Here is a 23,519-nt window from a genome sequence, read left to right as displayed (position 1 = left end):
GACGGCTTGAGCAGTATTCGAAACAGGATCGGGCGCGAACACCAGTTTAAAGCGAACTAACGATGATGGCAAACGCCCTCCTTTTTGTATTCGGGGGTCTCTCGTGGGGTTTTCCATGACCTCATTAGGAATTATCACACACTGTGCAATTGTTAAATTTCAATCGTCAGTTCTTGTTTGAGGTGACACATTCGATGTGTCACCTCAAACAAGGAAACAGGTCAGTAGGAGAAGTTTTAACTATTCTCCCTGATTTTTCTCTATCGAAAAATTTTTACTAAAATTTTTCGTCCACTCTGGGTTCTCACACATTATTATTTTTAATAATTTAAAAAGAAATAAGACGAATTAATTAAGCATTTAAATATAGTTGAAAAGGTATGTATTATATACACAAAAATTCAAGGTTAAGATTTAAACTATAGGCCCTAAATTATTTCGCAGTTTTTTCTTTTTTCACTTTTTAATTAAGAAAGAAAAGTAACTGATATACAGTACTGTACATATATGTATGTATGTATGTATGTTCGAAAACTTTGTTATATAATTTTCAGTTTTCATTTATATTTTCCTCGTTACTTGTCGGTTTCTTTTGCAAGAAATTCGTTTTCAACGCTTGAATTTCATCTTTTCTTTTTCTTTTAAAGAATCCCATCTAAACAAAAAATATAGAAAATATTAAAAATAATAGAGAATAAAAATTATAAAAAGAGAAAATTATTTAGATACCTTAAGTAATATTATAGCAATGATTCCGATTATGATGATCCCGCAAACAATGCTAACGGGCAAAACCCATTTTGAAATCTTAGCGCTTTTTAAAGTAATGGAAAGTACTACGTTCGTTGACACCTAAACGAAATTTAATTTCATTAACACTGAAATCTTGAGTTAAATAAGTTAATATTATTAACGATTACTTCAGTTTCGTGTGGTAGATGACCTCTAGCATGAACAATAATTCTTTCTTCTTCGATCGTCACTTTTCCTTGTGAAGAGAATGTGATGTTATCCCATTCTTTCTAGAAAAATCATACGTTTAGCTTAAAAATAGAACAATTTTAATTAAATCAAAGATTACACATATATATTGTAATCAAAATAATATTAAAGTGAGAACTATAAAAATCCACTATAAAAATCCACTAGAAAAATCCACTTTTACCCAGAATTTGTACTTATTGAAAAAAATATTTTGAAAAATTCATTAACATATTGCACTTTTAATAAAAGATATGTCTGCTTTGAAAAACTTTTAGATTTTATACTATCAAACTTGAAATGATATAAAAGCAACTACTTTTGCCGTACACACCTTCAAAACTGGCGACTTAGTGACTCAACTGCATTTCAGGAATAGTTTCATTAAAGATTAGTTGCATGCATTTAACACATTTATTAATAGTCGGTTAATATTTTGAGCAAAATTTTACTTTTCCGCACAACTTCAGTTTTATCGTATCTTAGATCTTAAAAAGAATACATGCATTATTCACATACTAAAGCTCTACAATAGAACTATCTATTTATTAAATATTTCAGTTATTTAGTTAATATGGGTTTATATATTACTTACACTCGAGTGCAACAAATCTATGTATATAATCGAGACGAGTTGATAATAATAATAATAATAATAATCAGCGCACAGCCCAAACGGTCAGGGGTTGAAAGTTGAAATTTGGTACACAGTTAGGGCACGTCACGGGAACGCACACTAAGAAGGGATTTTTCGAAATTCCTCTCCACGGGGGAGAGGGACAGGATTAACTCTTAACACTTCCATCAATGATGGAAGTGTTACGTAACAATGGAAGTGTTAAGAGAAAGCGACGTGCAAGACGAAGATGCAGTTTTTTTCGTTTTTGCAGGAAATTGAACATATTTTTAGACCTATCTAAAAATTCTGTAATTAGTCTCGAAACAAGAAGGACCCAATTCTTGCATTCTGTGAAAACGGGTAACGTTGACTAACGTATTAATCTTAATATTCGCTAAAACGGTTAGGTGTTGAAAGTTGAAATTTGGTGCACAGTTAGGGTGCGTCATGAACATTAAGAAGGCTCATTAAGAATGCACATTAAGAAGGGATTTTTCGAAATTCCTCCCCACGGGGGGACGGGATTAAAGCTTAACACTTCCATCAACAATGGAAATGTTAAGTAACAATGGAAGCGTTAAGAATGGAAGAGTCAACAATGGAAGTGTTACGTAACAATGGAAATTTTAAGGTTAGGAGTTGAAAGTTGAAATTTGGAACACAGTTAGGGTACGTCACGAGGACGCACACTAAGAAGGGATTTTTCGAAATTCTTCCCCACGGAAGAGAGGGACAGGATTAAGTCTTAACACTTCCATCAACGATGGAAGTGTTAAGACTTAATCCTGTTTCATTGTTACGTAACAATGGAAGTGTTAAGAGAAAGCGACGTGCAAGACGCAGATGCAGTGTTTTTTCGAAATCGAACATATTTTTAGACCTATTTAAAAATTCTGTAATTAGTCTGGAAACAGAGAGGACCCAGGGCCGGATCATCGAATAGACAAATGAGACAAATGTCTAGCTACTATTTAAATTAACAATATAAATATTATTGTCACAGAATGACACTGCTGCTACTAGATTTACAGACATTGTGCCAAAAACGTTCACAATTCAGTATAATTATATTATTCAGTATAATTGAGTATATTATTTAATATACTCAATTATACTGAATAAAAGCTGAAAATCACCGCTGGGGTGCCCTTGTGGACGTTTTTGGCACAATGTCTGTAAATCTAGTAGCAGCAGTGCATTCTGTGACAATAATATTTATATTGTTAATTTAAATAGTAGCTAGACATTTGTCTCATTTGTCTATTCGATGATCCGGCCCTGGGAATACCCAATTCTTGCATTCTGTGAAAACGGGTAAGGTAATAATCTTAATCTTCGGTATCGTTACTTTTGCCCGAGCAACGCCGGACCCACCCGCTAGTCTATATATATAATCGAAACGAGTTGATAATAATAATAATAATAATCAGTGCAGAGCCCAAACGGTTAGGAGTTGAAAGTTGAAATTTGGTACACAGTTAGGGTACGTCAACAGGACGCACACTAAGAAGGGATTTTTCAAAATTCCTCCCCACGGGGATAGGAACAGGATTAAGTCTTAACAACAATGGAAGTGTCAAGTAACAATGGAAGTGTTACGTAACAATGGAGAACAAGAGAAAGTGACGTGCAAGATTTACCGGCGCTGGAGAACAAAAAAAAGAAAGAAAAAGAGTAATATGTTAGAAAATATTCAATTTTCAAATTAAACACATTAGTTCGGTTTTTCTCGACCTTTCTTCTTTAGAACATTCGATGAAAATTGAACAATATAATCAGAACACGTCGTGAAAATCGAACAATATTAGAACATTCGATTTTCAAATTCAACCTTTCTTTAGAAATACTTAGTTTGTTGATGAAATTATTCTTTTTCTTTTGTGACTATAAAGTAATAATTTTAATCTTCGCTATCGTTACTTTTGCCCGAGCAACTCCGGGCCTACCTGCTAGTTTTAAATATTTTGACAAAAGAAACTAAAAGCAGCTTTCAGTATAACTGATATAGATGATTACAAGTTTTATTGATGTCTACATAATCAAATTTCAATCATTAAATTATTTCCAATAACACACAATTGCTATTTTCTAAAAATAAAAAATTTTCTTAACGTCTATATGTGATTTAATAAGATTATAAAATATAAAATACGCACAAAATTTGAGCTGAGGACTTCGGTATTTATATATCCCTTTATGTAGAAAGTCGAGCTTTTCTTTTTATCATCAAAGGGACCTACAGAACATACAACTTTTTCGCATACCGACGTTTCACAATTCTAGATAGTGTAATAAATTATGGCAGAATTAAAGCTCGCGTTGTAATTTTAAGAAATTCTTACAAACAGAACTCACAAGTATCAGATTCTCGCTTCTGTCCTCTGAAATCAGTTTATTACTATTTCTCTTCGACTTGATATTTGAAATCGTGAAATTCAGGCCATCGCTTTCCGAGTCGTCATTTGCTGTTTCGCCATTCGTGAAATTGCAGATGTCAGAATCGAACTCAAAATCCGGATTAAAAACCTGTTACGTAAATAAAATTATCAACGAAAGTCATGATGTATTAAATTATTTTGTAAACAACCATTTACAGTCACTTACAGTTAAGTTTTTAGAATTTACGAATTTTATTTTCGTATCGGTGAAAGTGGTTGGAATTAAAAACGTTACTCTGATTAGAGAAATGGGACTATACAAATGTTTCATAACCTAAATAAAGAAAATACTTTTTTAGATATTTTAAATTTATTAAATGGCGATAAAAAGTGTAATGATTTTCAGACATTACATTATAAATATGGACGAATTCGTAAAGATCACGATGAGATTCACCTTTCTTCAATATAATTAGCTCCGGTTCTGGGCGTCTATATGGTAAAACACTCAAATTTAAAAAAAAATTCAAATCAAAAAACAATAAAAACTTGTTTATAATGAAGAAAAAGTTCTATAGTTTATGAAGTAGGGGAGAGCGGGGCTAAAAGTTCCCGGGGTAAGTTGTTCCGATTGAAGTAGCTCCACAAGGAAAAAATATATAATTAGTAAATATGTCATGAAATCGAACGTTTCTGCGCACCGACGGCAGCTATCTTAATCAGGCTAGTGACGTCCGGTACATTGGAAAGAAAGCCTGTAAGTCGCTGATCCACATAAGTAAATATTTTCGTGTTTGATATTTTTGGTATATCTGGCGAATTTAAATAATTAGCGATTAGTTGTTTGGTATTTTTATTCAAAAATATATCGAATATCTTGATATACTACGCTAAAACTGTATATGTCTCGTAACCTAATCTAGTAGTTGCTGTTTTGAATCCATATGTTATCGGGGCTAGATGTTCCCTTCTTTGGGGGCATGTTGTGACCTTGGAACAACTTGCCCCAGTTCATCTGTACCGGTAATGCAGTAATAATAATGTTTTTTTCCTGCCTGTTTTGGTTGCCTGCAACTTCTGGTGTTATACAAGAACTTGGAAAGGATGTTCCTTTCTCCCCTTTTCTTTAAGTAAAAGTTATAAATGTTGAAACGTAAAAATGTTTTCTTTATAATAAATTTAAGAAAAACAACCAATTATTGATAAGATATTATTGATTAGTCTTTAAATACATACTTAGTTAAATAAATTATTGTTTTTTTTTACATATTACACCTTCCATAGATCTTGTAACAACTTGCCCCACCCTGTTAACAACTAGCCCCGAACCGGGGTAAGTTGTTCCTTTCCGACTTTAGGTATTGTATTATTAATTATAAAAAAACTTACAAAAAATCAACTTCAAAAACTGTATTTATAGCAAAGTTAGACATATTACTAAATTTTAATCTCTTAATACTTATGCTAGAATTATGTTTCCTTAACAAAATATAAGGTTGATTAAAAAACGGAACTTGTTGCCCCGCTCTCCCCTACAGGCGGAAGTTAATTACAGAAAACTCCGACTCTCGCAGTGGCTTACAAGAAAATTTTTGTTGTAAGTTGTGAACTTTGGCAATTACGGATATTTTTCGTCAATATTATTGTTCTTGGAAATTAAAATATGAAGAAGCCATTTTACACTTTTTGTAATTTTTATTAACCAAATTGCTGCAGATTCATTTATATTTAGATGTATTATAATAATTATAATATAATCATCACTTTTCCTTTGCATTACTTACCCGGTTATGCTGACGTCTGCAGATAATTTTATAGGTATCGTGATATTAACCAGATTATCGGCTACATTACTTTCTTCGCTCAGTGTCGTCAAATTCATAACAATAGATATATTATCCAAGGAAGACAATAGTTTAGACGAATCCAGTTTAATTTCGTGTCTTGCCTGAAAAATAATCACGAAAACAATAACGATGAAGAGGTACAAATGCTTTATAATTATGCATCATAAATAAAATGAGTAAATTATTTCTATCAGAAGTTGAAATTACATTAAATTCGAATGATTTATGCGATAATTTTACAACTTTTTACAGAAATGAATAATTTGAGATAAAGTTTAATGACTTGCCGATTTCTTATCGAAAGGATTTCCAATCAGACAGATTAAAGTTAATTGTTTAGACATTTCTTCTAATTGTTTACAGTTTTCTCCGTTGATCAGTTCCATATTTTCGGGTAAATAAATCCACATTTCGGTCATGAAAGCCGGTTCGTTGGAGTTTTGAATTTCGGCAATAATGGTGATTTCTTTGTCTTTACCGAGTATTAATTCTCCGTTACTGAATAAGAAACAATAATAGTAATATAGGAATTATTATTATTAATTGTCTGATAAATTCAATTTTCTATTTTATTTGTATACTCGCGGGTAGGCCCGGCGTTGCTCGAGCAAAAGTAACGATAGCGATTTATACATTAAGATTAAGATTGTTACGTTATAGTCAACCTTACCCGTTTTTACAAAATGCAAGAATTCGGTCCCCCTGTTTCCAGACTAATTAGAGAATTTTTAGATGGGTCTAAAAATATGTTCGATTTCCCGCAAAAACGAAAAGAACTGCATCTGCGTCTTGCACGTCGCTTTCTCTTAACACTTCCATTGTTGATGGAAGTGTTAAACATTAATTTTGTCACTCTCCCCCGTGGGGAGGAATTTCGAAAAATCCCTTCTTAGTGTGCGCTCTCTTGACGTTCCCTAACTATGTACCAAATTAAAACTTTCAACTCCTAACCGTTTGGGCTCTGCGTTGATTATTATTATGTTGGGTTAAGTGAGATATACTCGGTTAACACCGGTGGCTGTGTACTATGCCGGACCAGTCAAGGCATAGTAACCAATGCAGAAATTAAAGAAGTGTATCAGTGTGTGTGTCTGTATTCTGGAATTTTCTCACAATATGACATGTATTTAACATAGTGGCCTTCTGTAGTCTGATGTATGTGTTTCTATTCAATTGTAATGTGCCCAGGCTTTTTTGTGTAGTGTGTGTGGTATGACACCTGTAGAGGAGAAAACAACAGGTACAATAAGCACCCTATCCATCCTCCACAGATGCCTTATTTCCTGGGCGAGTTCTGTGTACTTGCTAATTTTTTCAGTGCATGCGTTTTGTATATTGTGAGTGTTTGGAATGGATATGTCTATAATGTATGTGATATTATTGTGTTTGTCAATGAGTGTGATGTATGGTCTGTTGTGGTAAATTGTTTTATCTGTGATTATGGCTCTGTCGTAGTACATTTTGTGTGTGTTGTTTTCCAATACTGTCTGTGGAATGTATTTGTAGTATGGTTCGTGGATGTTTACTAATTTGTGTTTCTTTGCAAGCTCTTGGTGTATTATATTTGCTACTTGATTATGTCTGTGTAAATAATCTGTCTGTGCCAAGAGCTTACAACCAGATGTGATGTGTTGTATAGTTTCTGGCATGATGTGACATTTTCTGCATGTGTCATTTGTGAGTGTTGTATCTTTGACTATGTGTTTTCTGTAGTTTTTAGTATTTATGACCTGATCCTGTATGGCGATCATGAATCCTTCCGTCTCCCCAAAGAGGCATCCCCGAGCTAACCTGCTGTTTGACGCAGTTTTGTCAAAATCCTGGGCCAGATCATAAGGATGCCTGCCATGGAGTGCCTTTCGAGCCCACGATTGCTTAATGGTGTCTATGCTTTTTATGTGTTGTGTTGTGTCCATATGATGTGAGTGTAAGTTTAATGGTGTGTTATTGGAGTCTGCTAGAGTTACTGCTTTATGTAATTGTGATGTTTCTTGTTTTTTGTAGAAAAACTCTCGCAGTGACTGTATTTGTTTGTAGTGACAGGTTAACTATGTCAATCAGGCCACGTCCGCCATCTTTACGTGGAAGGGTTAATCTTTCTATGGCAGATTTAGGATGATGTTGTTTATGCTTAGTAAGTGTTGTTCTTGTTTTCCTTTGGAGTTGTTCAAGATCTGTGTGAGTCCAATGTATAACTCCAAAATAATATGTGAGTACTGGGATGACATATGTGTTTATTGCTTTAACTGTGTGTTTTGCATTTAACTCTGTTCTGAGAATAGCATTTAACCTACTTTGGTATTCTTTAATTAATCTTTGCTTTATTTGTGTATGTTCTGTTAGTTTGGCCTGTTGGAATCCTAAATACTTGTAGAACTCACCCTCTTCCATGGATTCAATAAGGTCTCCATTTCCAAGTGCAAAATCTTCTTTCTTCAGGATTCCTTTTTCTATGTGAACTGTTTTGCATTTATCTAGGCCAAATTCCATTTGTATGTCCTTGGTGTATGAATGTGTGATTTGTAGGAGTTGATGAAGTTGTTTTTGTGTGGATGCATAAAGTTTTATGTCATCCATGTACATGAGATGTGACAGTGTAAACTGTGTTGTTTTTTCGTGTCTGATATTGTAACCATATTGCGTGTTGTTTAACATGTTGGATAATGAGTTCAAGGCTAGGCAGAACCAGAGAGGACTCAAGGAATCTCCTTGAAAAATTCCTCGCCTAATAAAAATTTGGTTTGTTTGTATGGAAGTGTTACTAACCCTGAGATGTAGTGTTGTACTCCAGTGCTGCATAGTGTTTTGGAAGAATGCAATGAGTGATGGATGTATTTTGTACATGTGTAGAATATGTAGCAGCCAACTGTGTGGAACACTGTCGAATGCTTTTCTGTAGTCTATATATGCCTTGTGTATGTTTCTGTGTTGTTTGTGTGCTTGCCGTAGAATGACTGAATCTATGAGTAACTGTTCTTTACATCCCCTGTGATTTCTATGGCAATCTTTTTGTTGTTCTGTAAGATTGTCGTGTTCTTCAACATGTTTGTATATTTTGTTTGCGATACAGGATGTCAATAATTTGTAGAGTGTTGGAAGACATGTAATTGGTCTGTATTGTGTGGGGTCTGTGGTATTGTTGTTTTTAGGTTTCATCTAGGTGATGCCCTGAGTAAGAAAATTTGGCATGTCTTGTGGATTGATGATGATGTGTGTTAGGTGTTTAGCTAGTTCCTGGTGCAGTGATGTAAACTTTTTGTACCAGAAATTGTGAATGTTGTCTACACCAGGTGTCTTCCAGTTGTGTGTTCTGTTAACAGTGTATTGGAAATCATGTATGTTTATTTCAGCGCAAGGCATAGTTGGTATGTTGGTGCAGGTTTCTGTTCTCCTCCTCGATCCAGCCTGCATCAGCAGTATGCAGGACCAAAGAGAAGACCAACACTGGACCAAAGAGAAGACCAATATGTTATGAGTTCTTCTTCTGTTGGTGTGCCACTGTGCTGTGTATCAGTGTTTGCTTTGTTATTAATTTGTCTGTAAAAGAGTTTTTCATTGTTTGTAAATAATTTATTTTGTTGTTTTCGTAGTGTACATGTTTTGTATCGTTTGAGTCTATGTGCTTTGGCAGCAAGTTTTTGTTTTAGTGTATCAATGTATTCTGTAATGCGTGCGTTGTGATGTTCGTGTTTTGTGTGTGTTTTTATTTTTTTGAAAATGTTTTTGAGCTGTTTCTTTAATTTGGGTGTTATGTTGTTTTTAGTGTATTGTGTCAGCCTGCGTAATTGCTGTCTGATGTCATTTATTTGTGTTTCTATTCTTCTCTGCCAGGCAGGCTTGTGATAGAATTGTGTTTTCTGTGTATTTGTCTGTGATTGTACTTTCAGTCCATGGTGTGTCACTACTGTGACTGCCCCAGCATAAACTAATGTATGAATGTCTGCGAGTGTAGAAATTGAATGAATGTAGTGTGGTAGTAAGTGAGTGTTTACATAATTTAGTGTTTTTCCTACTTCCTTTGACGTGTTGATTTTTGGTATTCGTGGTCGTTGTGTGGGATCTGTGCCTGTATATTTAGTGAGTGTTTCCTGAAATATAAGTGAGAGCGTATTAACTAAATCTATGTCTATGTTATCAGTGATGAATGAGGAAGTGTTTGTAGTATCAATAGTGGTAGTTGTTGTGTGTGTGCTGTAATCAGTGCTTGTTGCTGGATTATCCTGACAGGTTACATGATCTTCATTAATGTTAGATGTTTCTGTCTGTTGATGTATTTGATCAGCAACCTGTTGTTTGATAAGTTCAAGTGTTGTTTGTGGAATACGGTTGTTGTGTATAATTGTTCTTTTTTGATCAACAACTCTTTGTTCGGTAACAATGAGGTGAGGATATTGTTGTGTGAATTTATGGTGTAGTTGTTGTCTGTATGCTGTCATGTTTGTTTCGAGTTTTGTGATGGTGTAATAAGTACGGATGATAAACTCGTTCATTTCCGTTGTCCATTTCATCAGTTGGCGTGGTTTTCCAGCCTTTGTGGTCTGTGGATGCATTGCCACAGAAACAGCAAGGCTAGGTTGGTTCCTCACATCTGTTGAGGGCATTGCAGTAGCCATGCTTGGGCCGGTGCTGCTTTCGCCACCGGTAACCAAGAAAGACTGTGGCCTATTTTTCGAAAACGTGAGCCTCTGCCTAACCCACGAACGCGGATCTTGTTAACCCGGGCGACGTCCGAGTCGGTATCACATTTAGATCTGATTACTACCATGATACATATCTTTACAGAATGTGGGTGTGTGGTCACTCTTAATTTAATTTCTCCCCATAGACCTTACTGGCATGGGTGTCCCTACCAGGAGCTTGTGCTCCAGCCTGCATTGCCCTATGGATCAGTAAAATTACTGGGCTCTCCCACCACGACCAGGTGGTGACCACAGGAGAGTTATTATTATTATTATTACTACTATCATCATCATCAACTCGTCTCGATTATATATATAGATAAAGTAGGAAAACAATAAAGTATCAAAATGAAAGTATTAAATTTTATTCACTCAAAGAAACACATTTGCCTTTGTAAATGGTAATCGGTCTCAAATATCGATCAGATTTTTAGAAATGTTTTATTTCATTTGTGATTTGATATGTCTTATTCGGAAATCAGAAAAATTTTTAAATTTTGTATTTTGAATTATGGATTTCCGATCTTGCAAAAGAGATATTTTACATTTCGAAATGAAAAGGACATATTTTCCTTTGTCCTAACTTTCCACATTTTTCCTGAAATCAGAAACCGAAACCGAAAGGAAATCCATCACATACGTCTCCAAAATTTTTAATTTAGTGAATAAATGACAGAAATATAGAAACATCCGCTACGTCTTCCATGTTGAATATAGATCAAATTACAGATTTAAATTGTTGGATTTCTATACGATAATAATCAGCACGTTATACTTCCAATTATGAATAATTTAAGTATATATATATATATATACTTAAATTATATATATTTAAGTTATATTTACATATATATATATATATATATATAGGCCTATGTAAATATATTATAAGTATATAAAAATTTGAATTTTGATTTAATATTTCGACTAATTACAGCATATAATTTACTTAATTGTGATTTAATATCCTAGTATTGCTAAACAATGTTTGTAATTTAAAAGTTATTGAATTTCTATAGGCCTATTAAACACTATAAATAAACTTTATATTCACTTCAATGAATCAGATAAATCACTCTAAAACCTTTAATTATCTGATATTTTAAAATCAGGTAATAAATAATCATTTTAAAACGATTTTTATTGTTTGAAAGTTACAAATAATAACATCAACAATGACTATTTAATTAATTATAATTATTAATTTACTTAAGAGATGGCGCCTAAAGTCTACCTCTAGCGACAAATTACTTTGTACCAACCATTTAAGTAGCCATATTGTAGCCCGATATTTAGGCGATAGTTTGGTGTTTTTGTTTGAAAGTTAAATGCATTTATTTAGAATCGAGGAATAATTATGCATTAAAAATCATTTTAAAATTTAAAAAATAATGTTAATAATAAAGGATTTTAAATGTTTGTAAAATGTTATTTTCTCGTATATAAACATTTATTTTCTCTAAGAAATTTTATGTAAAAAGCAATAGGATACAAAAACATGTGTTAAATGTTATTTAAACTGCGGTCCACCTGTGACAGAGTGAATAACATCACTAAACATGATAGTTGGTTCCCTAATTTTTTGGCTAGAATTTTAGAGGTTCCTTCACGTATCTAACACCTACTAGCGGCAGTTTTCCTACAGGAAGTCTGTTCGGGTTTTTAAATGCTATCCTTTGGCAGCTTGTTGTCGTGTTTCATTATCTCTTGTAAAATAATTTTATTTTTGATTCAAACGTTATAAATATTACTCATTTGAACAACCTATTACTTTTTCATACACACGAATTTTATGTTTTTAAGTATTTCATGATGTAATTTGATGTCTCGCATTCATAAATGTAATTCTCTCTAAATGTGTTAATAGAATGGACGAGCAATAAATTTCGATCCCATTGTTATTGCACTGTCTATATGAAAACAGTATGGACAGTGTGTGAGTCATTTTTCAATATCTGTTGAAAAGTGTTTCATATTCCTCCTGTCAATACGTGATTGGTAAATACTCTTAATTTAGAACGTTTGGAACTCAATTTTGAAAGGTTAATTAAGACTTTATAAAATTAATTAAGCTTTCAATATTTGTTAATTTTAAAAAGAGGAAACATAGAAAACATGACATTCAAGTAATTGGCCTATTTAGAAATGAAATACGAAACTGAGCAAACAGTAGAATTAGTTATTTAGTTTGGTTTGATGAAATAAAACAATGCAACACGAAGACGATCTGCTAAAGAGAGGGAGTCCTCCCGGAAGAACTTTCCATCAGAAACTGGCTTCTTTTAACGTGTTTCACACGTGAGAAAAACCCAGCAAATTCTGGTCGGTAGGTCAGGCGAATATTTGTGATCAATTGCAAATGTTCAAAATATTTATTTAAGATCTAAAATATAATTAAGAAGTCACATTTTACATCTTTAAACATTTTTCTCCCAATTTTCAACTACTTGTAATATATACTGATATAATTGCTTTCTTTTAACTACTATATATTCCATTTTATGGCAAAAGCTGTCAATTTATGTTTTGTAAAAATAGAATTAAAAATGGTTTCTCAATGAATATATTTTTCAAAAACTACCCTTAGTTATTGACGATATTCTTAAAAACAGATTTATTTACCTTAGACCAAACACATGGGCCTCCAGTGTGAGATCGGAAAAACATTTATCTTCACGAGCGCAGCCAGTAAGAAATGTTATCTGTAAATAATCATAAATTATCCTAATTAACTAAGAATTAGAAAAATATTTTTCTTAGGATTCAGACTTACCACTTCGCTCTTAGAATGAGGAAATGTCGGATCTAAAATGGGACAATCTTTACAAAACTGTGTTTCTTTCGATGTGTTGTGCGTTAAATATACATCAACATTTATTTGAATCGGTGTTATTCGATCGTCGGAATCGTCCTGAAAACATTACAAATTATGTTAAATAAATCATTTAACGCTTTAACATTAAATTATTTAACATATAAACAAAGTTAACGTGTAAAAACAAATGCTGTCTTCTTTCGTTACTCTATCAATTAACGTCTCAAACGGAGAATTTACTAATTAAAATAAGTATTAATATTTTAGAAATTTTTTTATAATTTATTAACTTTCTGAAAGATTTTTAATAGAAACGAGCAATTATTTATTGTGACGAAGTCACAATGCCAAGTTACAATTTTTAGTCATATTTTTAATTTATTTAATTTAAAATGTATGTTCTCCACCTCAAATCAATAGTGACTTGCCCCTGTATATCATACTTTTCTTTTAAGAATAGAGTCGTGCCAAAAATATATCTAACACTTTTCAGGGAAATATTTGCATTGAAATAACATGACTTCCGGTTTGCGTCAAAACTTTTTATACAGTTAATCAAACCCTAAAGTTTCCAAATCCGGTCTCGGGTTTTATCTATCTAACTCTATTTTCGATTTAAGGAAGGACAAACAGACAGCAAGACGGACGACAGTGGGAATTCATAGGTCTACAATTTTTTCAAATTGCAGTCCAATGAGAAATTATTGTCTAATATATGGGTTCGTAACAGTCTTTGCTTGTCGACATTTTTCAAAATTAGATCTGTCTTTGTTCCTGTCCAAATTTATACAAATTAAGAATAAATTACAAATACAATAGAATAAAAAGCAAATACAGATTAATAATATTGTTTTATTAAACCTAGGACCCAAATCAAAAAACGAAATTTAGTGTTCTATTTTATTCTAATTTAAAACTGTACCAGTAATTCTTTTATATTCTTATTTTTATCACATTTTTACACATAAAAAATAAACTTGTTTAAATTCTCTAGCAATTTATCAACCTTCTAGATAAATTGATTGATTCCTCGGAGGTCGATGGAGACCAGATGGTCACTATTTCAACTATCTAATAAGACTGAATATGCTTAAGAAAACAATAATTACAATTATGATATTGTTCGTGAAAAGTATTACATACATAAATATAAACTTTGTAAATATGACATTCAATTTCGTTATATCTAGCTGTAATTTCATCACGTTTCATCGAAACTGGTAAATTTTGATCTATAAAGTATTCTTTGGGCTGGAGTACATTTTTTATTCGAAATGCGCGTAGTTCCACAGTAAAATCTATAAAAATAACTAATTTCAGATCAAAAAATATTTCGGTAAACATCGTTAAATTATATAATTTATACTTACCGAGTGTGGCAGGCACATAAGATCCTTCGTATCTCAAACACAATATGGCTTTGAAACAAAGTGCCGTGGTGAGGTTACAGGTTGAATTATTCGGATATATTTGGCGGGGTTGAAATTGTATGTGAGGAAATATCCGAACAATGGGACGAGTTCTATAAATTTGATCGTTAATAGTCATTATTCATGTTCTTGTGAATCGTGCAAGAGATTTCATTTTTAATCAATTTTTAAAAATTACCTTAAAAGGACAGCGTTATCCGATAAAAATGACCCAACGACAATGTCTAGAGAAGGAAAAGGATCTCTGTCAAAATTTAATTTGCGACGAAATATTTGTAAGTTAAAATTCACATTACCTGGATAATTATTAAAATCTACGTCATACGATTTCGATATAGATATACCGAAACCCATTAAATGTCGATCTACGTCGGCCGCAAAAATTCTCTAAATAATAAATAGTTATTGGCATAATAAGTATTTATATTTCATATTGAAGAATATAATCGTTTCATAAATATTTTACCTGAACAAATTTAGTTTTAAGTCCATTGGAAGAACCGTGGTAAATATAAATCGCTCCTCTTTCTAATTCGTATGGTGCCCCAACGGCAATATCTGCAAAATTTATTATCATCGACATTGTCTACTGCAATTTTTGAACATTTTTTGTGTTGTAATTTTTGTTTATTTTTATAAGATGGCAAAATAATATTTTTTATCTCGTGCTTTTATTAAAAGTTAATGCGTGGCATGTAAAGGCACGTACGTATACGAATCGTGTTAGTTGAAAATAATAGTACTGTAGAGTTTCGATTAATTGAGACCCGATTTACTGAGATAAACTATAGAATAATATTTTGTAACAAAGATAAGAAAACATACTAAAGTACAATACATTTCATTTCAGTAATCTTGACCGAGCGAGGGACAATACTCAAAAGGGGATCTAAAAGTTTTAATAAGAATTAATTTCAGGAATGACATAATACGTATAATGAAAAGTTAAAAAAGATTTAAAAATTTTAATTATAATTATTATAAAATTCATTTTATAATAACATTCTTGTGTTTTATTCATTTGTAGCCTATTACATGTTTATAAATATAAGTAATGCATTTCTTATATATATATATATATTAAATTTATTTATTTATTTACAGAATTAAACGTGAAATATCATCAAAGTATCAAAGTATCAAAATTACTGCGGAACCCTTACATTTAAAAAATAATTTAACAGCCTTACCTGAAAATTTATCATGATTAATATCTCCAATATGAGCTAAACTAGTGCCAAACCGGCTTCCTTTAACAGAAGATCCATATAAACTTGATTGGTGTTGTAGATGCTTGGAAAATTACCGATTAAAACATTAATCGCAATAATGGTCAATATACCAATATACTTCTCTTAAATTATACATAGAAGAATCATTTCTACGCAACCATTAATGCGATATAACAATATTTAACTTACTTTACCGTCACTAAGATAAATATAAACCCTTCCTTCATCCCTGCCAGATTTAGTAGAATACAAAGGAGCACCGACAAATAAATCAGTCAAACCGTCGTTATTCACATCCACACTTAAAATGGCTGCACCATAATACTCCCCTATCTATACAATTGTCATTAATCAATTATCATTTTTGTCAATTATAATAGTAATAACAACTCACTTGAATCCCTTCGAATTCCCTATCAATCGCGTAAGTTTCATCAAAAGTGTAAACCTAAAATTATGTCAATTTTTTAATTAAATCGAAATATAAATTGAACAAAACAATTTCATATGCTAATTAACGAAAAATATAAAATTGTTACGAAATATTCTTTATATTTAATCCTGATAAATTTTTTTTATTAATTTAAAGTCTAAAAAATATGACACATTGTAATTATGTATTGGTTTTTTGTTTTTATATATTTTTCATTTATACTGTAAATATGAATCTATTCATTACTTTCCCTTTACATTTCCCATCTCTTGGTGTTCCTGTTACATAAATGGATCCGTAGGCATCAAAGAATTTTCCGGACGATACAGAATAACCTAAAAAATAACTCAATTATAAACATTTAAAATTGATATTGATATCATTTTATCATCAACAGAAATATTTACCAATGTAAGTATTAAAATCTGTAACATGTAACTCAAAAGTAGAAGCACTATTGACATCAAAATTATTATTTAAAAATTTATATCTTATCACAGCTCCTAAATTAATAAAAAAGAAGGAAATTGGAAAAATGATATTAAATTTCCGTCCATTCAGTATTAGAAAAAAATCAAGAAATTACCTCTAAAATAGTTAAAACCGGATGATCCAATTAGTAAACCATTTTCGTCCTGAAACAAGAAATCACAATATTAATATTTGGAATATGTTAAATTAACCGAGTAAAATTATTATCTAAAGTTTAGTTACGTGTGTAAAAGAAGCTGATATTCCAACTCCAGTAGTTGAAAAACGAGTATAATCAAATTCTGTCGTATTATTTACTGAAAAATATAATAGTTAACTCGAATTTAAGATACGAAAAATTCATACCGACCGTTTTACCAATGAAAATTCATGATATAAAGTAAGTAGAATATACTCTACGTTCATGTTCAAACGGATTAATTCTCTTCACTGAAGTCATCTCTGGATTCAATATATAACACGTGCCTAAAGGAAAATGATGTTTGTATAATTCTTGGCCTCTTACAAGTACAGATACTTTCCATAAATGTCCGCATACCTGATAAAGTAGTATGAAATTTCGATTAGTGTCAAACTTTCATTAGCACCATTTAAACGGTATGAAAAGTAATTTAAGGACAAATATACAAATAAGAAATGTAGTTATTTAATTAGAAATAATTATTAAGATATCAAATAATGTAACGTGAAATTAATTGAAGTTATTAGAGAGGTTGCGGCCGACGTTTTCATCGCAAAAACATGAACGTCGGACGTCGAAAGCCTAGAAGTTTGAAAATGGCGTTTGGAACGTCAATGGAATCATGCTCGACCTTCCAAACCCCATTGTCAAGCTTCTAGGCTAACAGGATGGCGACGCTGAACGTCCGACGTTCACATTGTCGCGATGAAAACGTCGGCTGCAATTTCTCTAATAAATTACTCATTTAAAGGATGATATAAAGTAACGTATATTCTTCTTTTAATGTAAATTTGATTAGTTGATTTCATGACATACGGAAATGCAACACGAGTGCAATCTGCCCACTGTTGATGCCTTACGGTGGACTTTTAATAATAAAATGACACCTATTTAGGTGTTAGACTTACGTTTTCCCTGGCCACTGTCGGGCTTAATGTAAATTTGAGGTACTCATAATGGTGCTACCAGTGTTAAGCTCGGTTGATTGATAACATTTTCACCTGTAAGCATTCTTAATTTATCAACGTTATTATAATATATATTTTCAGAATGATATATTAATTGTTGATATTTTGTTGCAAAGTATTATAAAGTGATCAAATCGTTTGAATATTGAATACTGAATGAAGCCGTCGCAGCTATATTCAAATACCATCATTACAAAAACTTCAACTAAATATGCTAGCTGATGAAGAACTAAGCTTAAAATCAATGGAAAGTACAGAAGGCAAAAGAAAACACAGAATCAAGATAGAGTTTATGTTTGAAAGTTTACAACAACCGTGTAATAATAAAAAAGTTCGAGACAGATAATAAATACACTATAATATCTGCTGTATCTATTAAATTACCCAAGTAAATTGGATGACGAGATGAGAAATTTACTGGCATGGAATATGTTATGTAATTAAATAAATACCGAAGATTCTTCTGCGTACAACATTCTTATTTTTAGATTTTGCAATGGTTAGAATGAGAGTTATATTATCACTTTTGATTTAGTACAGAAACTAGATAATAATTAGGAATTCATTTTTCTACTTTTTTTGAATTTCTTACTTACTAATTTCTAGTAAAAAATATCTAAAACTTCTAAAAGTCTATATATCGCCTATCAGCAGCCTAACTGTATATAAAATGATAAGCTTATTACGAATAACTTACTACAATATGTCCGTTTTCCTTCTTTTGTACATCCAAACTTACACCGAGCCACATATTTTCCTTTATTTCATTGACTTTCGCCTCTGTTGGAGAATTTACAAAACTTTGTTGTAAAAATAGTTTAATTTTTAATCTAGATGTGAAAAATTTACCATGATTTAAAACGACGTTTTCACATTTTCTACTATTTATATCACATCTGTACAAAGCACCCGTTGAGTTGGCTTTCGTTGCGGTAATTAAAGGACTGGATCATTAAAAGATATATATATATTAAAATCCGTATTATGAACTAATAATAATAATATTAAAGTGATGTTACTTACAAAATTCCTCGATTGTTTTTGTGTATGGCGACAGAAAATCCGAAATAAGAACCAGGATGACCTTTAAATATAATCGCAGTCTTGGTTTCGAAATTCCAAGACATTACATTTGTACAGAACAAAAATAATAGTAATTTTTCCATAGAGAACAAATAAAATGAAGTTTGTAAAATAAAAAAATATATAAATGCTTTGATAAAAGGAAGAGTTCCGCGTTGATACCGGAAGATTAATCATCTCATTTAGATTAAATATTAACATATTTAAAACGTTAATTAAACGTTTGTAACGATTTGCAAATATTTTAAAACAATTTATTCTTAAAAATTATTAATATATATATATATATATAGGTATATATATCATAGTAAATATTATATTAGTGAGACGGCAACACGTGTGTGACATGGTAAATCGTCACAACGTACGCAATTAAAGCACTGACTCGGACCTTCTTTCTTAGTTTTCTCGGGCTGACTTTAAAATTGAAGTTTTTTCTAGAATTTCCTGTACTCCTACATATTAAATTAACTTATTATATCTATATTTTTTTATAATATGAAATTCCAATTAAACAACTTATTATATCTATATTATAAAAAAATATAGATATAATAAGTTAATTTAATATGTAGGAGTACAGGAAATTCTAGAAAAAACTTCAATTTTAAAGTCAGCCCGAGAAAACTAAGAAAGAAGGTCCGAGTCAGTGCTTTAATTGCGTACGTTGTGACGATTTACCATGTCACACACGTGTTGCCGTCTCACTAAAAACTAGTTTCCTAGCAAACCAATCTTCCTCTATTAGATGTTGAAAACGCACGCATAATTGGAAACGAAGATCGTGTTCTTGGAGATTCATTGCTTGCAACAGCTGCATTCGATATGGTTTTATTCGAAGAAGTTTAGGTAGAATACGCCATATTGTTGGTTACGAGATCTGTAATTCCAAGCTGTCTCTTGCCAGCTAAACTGGGTCTTGTCAGCAGTCGACTGTTTGACCGGACAGTTTTGAAGCGTGCAGGTTGCGGAAACTCAGTGTACCATAAATGAATTGCCTCGTCTGTCGGAGCGTCTATGTGATATTTGTAGAGAGATCTTCACAGAGTTCATCATGAAAACTCCCAAAATATTTTAAAATAAACACTAATTGCGAGCAAAAACATTTTGTTACCGTAATCATTCTAATAATTTGCAAAAGTTAAGTTATAGTATTTGTAAACTTTTAAATTTTTCAAATGTTTTTGTTAATTAACGACATAAACTTTAAATTTAATTTTACTTTTCTTTCTCTCCCTCGTACAGAATGTAATTAGAGATTTTCTTTCAAATTAATAAAACATTACCAAAGCCAATTTTAAAAACTCTTTGATATTCGAGTAAATTTTTTACGAAATTTTAGGAAATTTACAAGACAGAAAACCTTATGAAATTTTATACATAACGTGACGTCATTCGGCGAACGTCATCGACCACAATTAGATTCCAGCATCATGGGTGATTGTTACCGAATAGACAATACAAACGCCATTGTGTGTTCGTCGGAATCCAAACGCCATTTTCGTATCGCCGGCACTTTCCAAGAAAACTACCGAAATTTTTTCTTGTTTTAGAAGAAATAACGGAAAAAAGAGCTGAGAAATTGCAGAATAATCGAGGGAAAAGGGAAAGACGGAAACACCGTATTTCAGTAAAGGAAACAAAACAGAAATGGAACATTTGGAAGTTGACATTAGCCAATTAACCACAAATTACTAAAGAACAGCGATTCTCAACCTTCTTAGCTCCGCGACCCCCAAATAATAGGCTAAATATAAATAAAATTAATATTTCGCGACCCCCACCCAAAAGAATAATAACAGTAAGCCTTACTACTACTAATTGAATTTTGACTGTATAAATGAAAATTTTAAATGAAAAACAAATGCAACCATACAATTTCTTTTCTTTATATGTGTACTTATTGTAAGTAAAACGTTTATAAGTTTATAATAAATGATATTTTCTCATAAAATCATTTCATTATTGTTTCGCGACTCCCAGGTTGAGAAACGCTGCTATAGAAAAAATCTATTTTAAACGAATTCGTATTACGGGTAAATCACTTTATTTAATATAAGTGTTATGTGGATTATTTGAATATTTTCGTACGTTTCCTCAAAAAGAACAAACTTCCTTTATTGGATTTCCCTTGTTAAATTTGAAACCGTGTCTTATTTACTTTTTCTTCAGCACGAATCTTAATCAACTGCACTTCATTGCGCTGAAGAAACAAAATGGATTTCACTTATTAAATTCCCTTATCTCCGGATTTGATTTCGGGTCCCCAGGAGCGGTAAGCTGAAACCTTTACGGTTCGACCATCTGGCCGTCGTCGTGAAATTATATAAATGTACGCCTCTCCATCTAAACTAAGAGTTCAAGAATATGGTTTCACTCCATAAAAAAAAAGGTATTAAAAGTCTTTCGTGAAACCAGAACGGTTAAGACATCGGCCTGTGGCTCTGAAGACCGGGTATCGAATCCGGGTGGGCTAAGAAACTCGGGAATTTTTGTGGGTAAATCGGATATATCGGGCTGTGTCCCTTACCACCCGGCCTAACCCGCGATGGCCTGGACAAAAGGGCCTCGTTAGCTAGGTTCTCGACCTTCGTGTAACAAAATAATTTTCGTTCCGAACGAGCTGCATAGCGAACCGTACCGTTTAGTGACCACTTTTTACATAATTCATAAAATAAACGTTCGGTAACTCATACTACGTATTAGGCCTATCACTTCATTTATTTAGCATACTTATTTCACACATGATGCGGGTAATACAACAGTATTCCTACCATAAAGGATTATTACAAGTTTAATATAATATTGCAATATATTCCAGAGATTTTTATATTTTAAATCTGTTCTTAACTGTTATATTCGAAAAAAAACAGTTATCATTGTTCCGTAGAATAAAAAAAATGATGATGACGTGCAGAACAGGTTGAAAATGTTTGTAAAAGTGAATAAATAATTCTCAGTGAAATAATGTGTTGTTGTGTAATTTAAGAAGCCTCTTGCTAGGTATTAATTAATTAAGTATAATATTACATAAACAAAATTGATAAAACAAAAACAATTTAAATATTTAAAATCATAAAGAGAACTATCCAGAAAAAAAACAAGGTGTAACCATACACACAAAATACGGTTAATGTTACCTATGGTAGCGAAGTCGGCGACAGGGAAATTCTAGACTGCAATGGGGAAATTCTTTTTCCCTACATTCTACACGGCGACGGGAAAATTTTTTCTACCCTACGTTCGACGTTCCCTGTAACCTCGAAACGGAGTCGCGAGATTATCGGAGGTGGTTCAAACTCCTCCGATAATCTCTTCTTCTTCTTCTTTCACAGTTTAATATGGAGATTATAGCCTTTGCGGCTCTTTCTCCGACCAATGTTGCCACTCCGATAATCTCGAACGAGGATTTCATTATCAAGTAATGAAATCGGTAAAGGGCGCTTTGACGTGATTGATCGGCAATTATGCAAATTTTATTTTCCCGAAAGTGGAGTATGCGTGTTGTATTGTGTGAAAAAATTATTTCGACGTTTGGAATTTTTCTATTATAAGGTAATTAATAATATTAATAATTTTCCTTGTGAATTTAAGCGATTGGAATTTATTTATTGGAAAATTGGCTAAGCGATTTTTGCAATTTTTGGATCTGACACCTAGCGGTATTAGCGCGAACTACATAATGGCGGCTGCTATGGGTATAAAGTAGTTTGTTAGAATAGAAAGTGTTCACCCTATCTAATATAGGCCATCGTCAGGTTTAATATTATAAATGTTCCAAAATGGAACGTACCGTTTTCGAATATTTTACATATTTAAAATTCAAAAAAGTAATTTAACTTTAAAATAAATTGAAAGAAGTGTGTATATTAAATAAATAAATAAATAAAACACAGAAAACAAAGCTAAGTAGAAAGAAATGATTTAAGGGTTTTTAAATGCCATTCTTTTTTCTATTATATATTTCCACGCTGTTGGAAGCGCATTAGCATCCATAGCATTTAGGCAACGGTTTTTCATTTTACTTCTATAAATTTCCACCTTTTCCATCTCCAACGCAATGGATGGAGAACGCACCGTTTAAACGACTTCAGCCTCTTCCCATTTTACAATCGTTCCTTCAGTCTGTGCTATAATTGATAATATTGTGTTGTGTCGTTTGTCAACATTGTATCAAATGCTCTTTTTTTATATATATAAAAATTGAGAATGATCTATAAAAGAGCACCTAATATCTGTAGCTTGCTATGGAACGATAAAGACAGCGTAAAAAAAGGAAGGTAAAGCCGGGGTATATAAAATTCCATTTGAAAATCAACAGTTAGGAATCGAAAAAGATTATGTGGGTGTGACTAGAAGAAACCTGGCGGTACGACTGCGA

The 23,519-nt window shown here is 32.1% G+C and overlaps 1 protein-coding gene across 1 annotated transcript; it reads right to left on the bottom strand.

The window, feature by feature from the left end:
* Positions 1 to 433: 433 nt before the first annotated feature.
* Positions 434 to 19,280, bottom strand: LOC136972386 (integrin alpha-4-like). The gene is made up of 27 exons (XM_067266961.1): positions 19,079 to 19,280; positions 18,905 to 18,999; positions 18,753 to 18,835; positions 17,306 to 17,444; positions 17,129 to 17,202; positions 17,001 to 17,049; positions 16,822 to 16,917; positions 16,661 to 16,749; positions 16,376 to 16,429; positions 16,171 to 16,314; positions 15,940 to 16,042; positions 15,216 to 15,307; positions 15,046 to 15,136; positions 14,928 to 14,973; positions 14,690 to 14,841; positions 14,463 to 14,617; positions 13,278 to 13,415; positions 13,127 to 13,206; positions 6,113 to 6,323; positions 5,763 to 5,926; positions 4,392 to 4,470; positions 4,205 to 4,312; positions 3,956 to 4,126; positions 3,757 to 3,879; positions 921 to 1,022; positions 730 to 852; positions 434 to 655 (listed from the first exon to the last, which is right to left on the bottom strand). The coding sequence occupies exons 1-27, from the start codon at positions 19,219 to 19,221 to the stop codon at positions 551 to 553; spliced, it is 3,009 nt and encodes a 1,002-aa protein (XP_067123062.1). The 5' UTR covers positions 19,222 to 19,280; the 3' UTR covers positions 434 to 550.
* Between the last annotated feature and the right edge of the window lie 4,239 nt (positions 19,281 to 23,519).

The sequence above is a fragment of the Centruroides vittatus genome, unplaced genomic scaffold (genome assembly GCF_030686945.1).
Source record: "Centruroides vittatus isolate TY-2023 unplaced genomic scaffold, ASM3068694v2 contig_290, whole genome shotgun sequence".
NCBI classification, from domain to species: domain Eukaryota; kingdom Metazoa; phylum Arthropoda; class Arachnida; order Scorpiones; family Buthidae; genus Centruroides; species Centruroides vittatus.
Note: the sequence above shows the minus strand (reverse complement) of the source record. Positions and strands in the feature narration are given on the sequence as shown.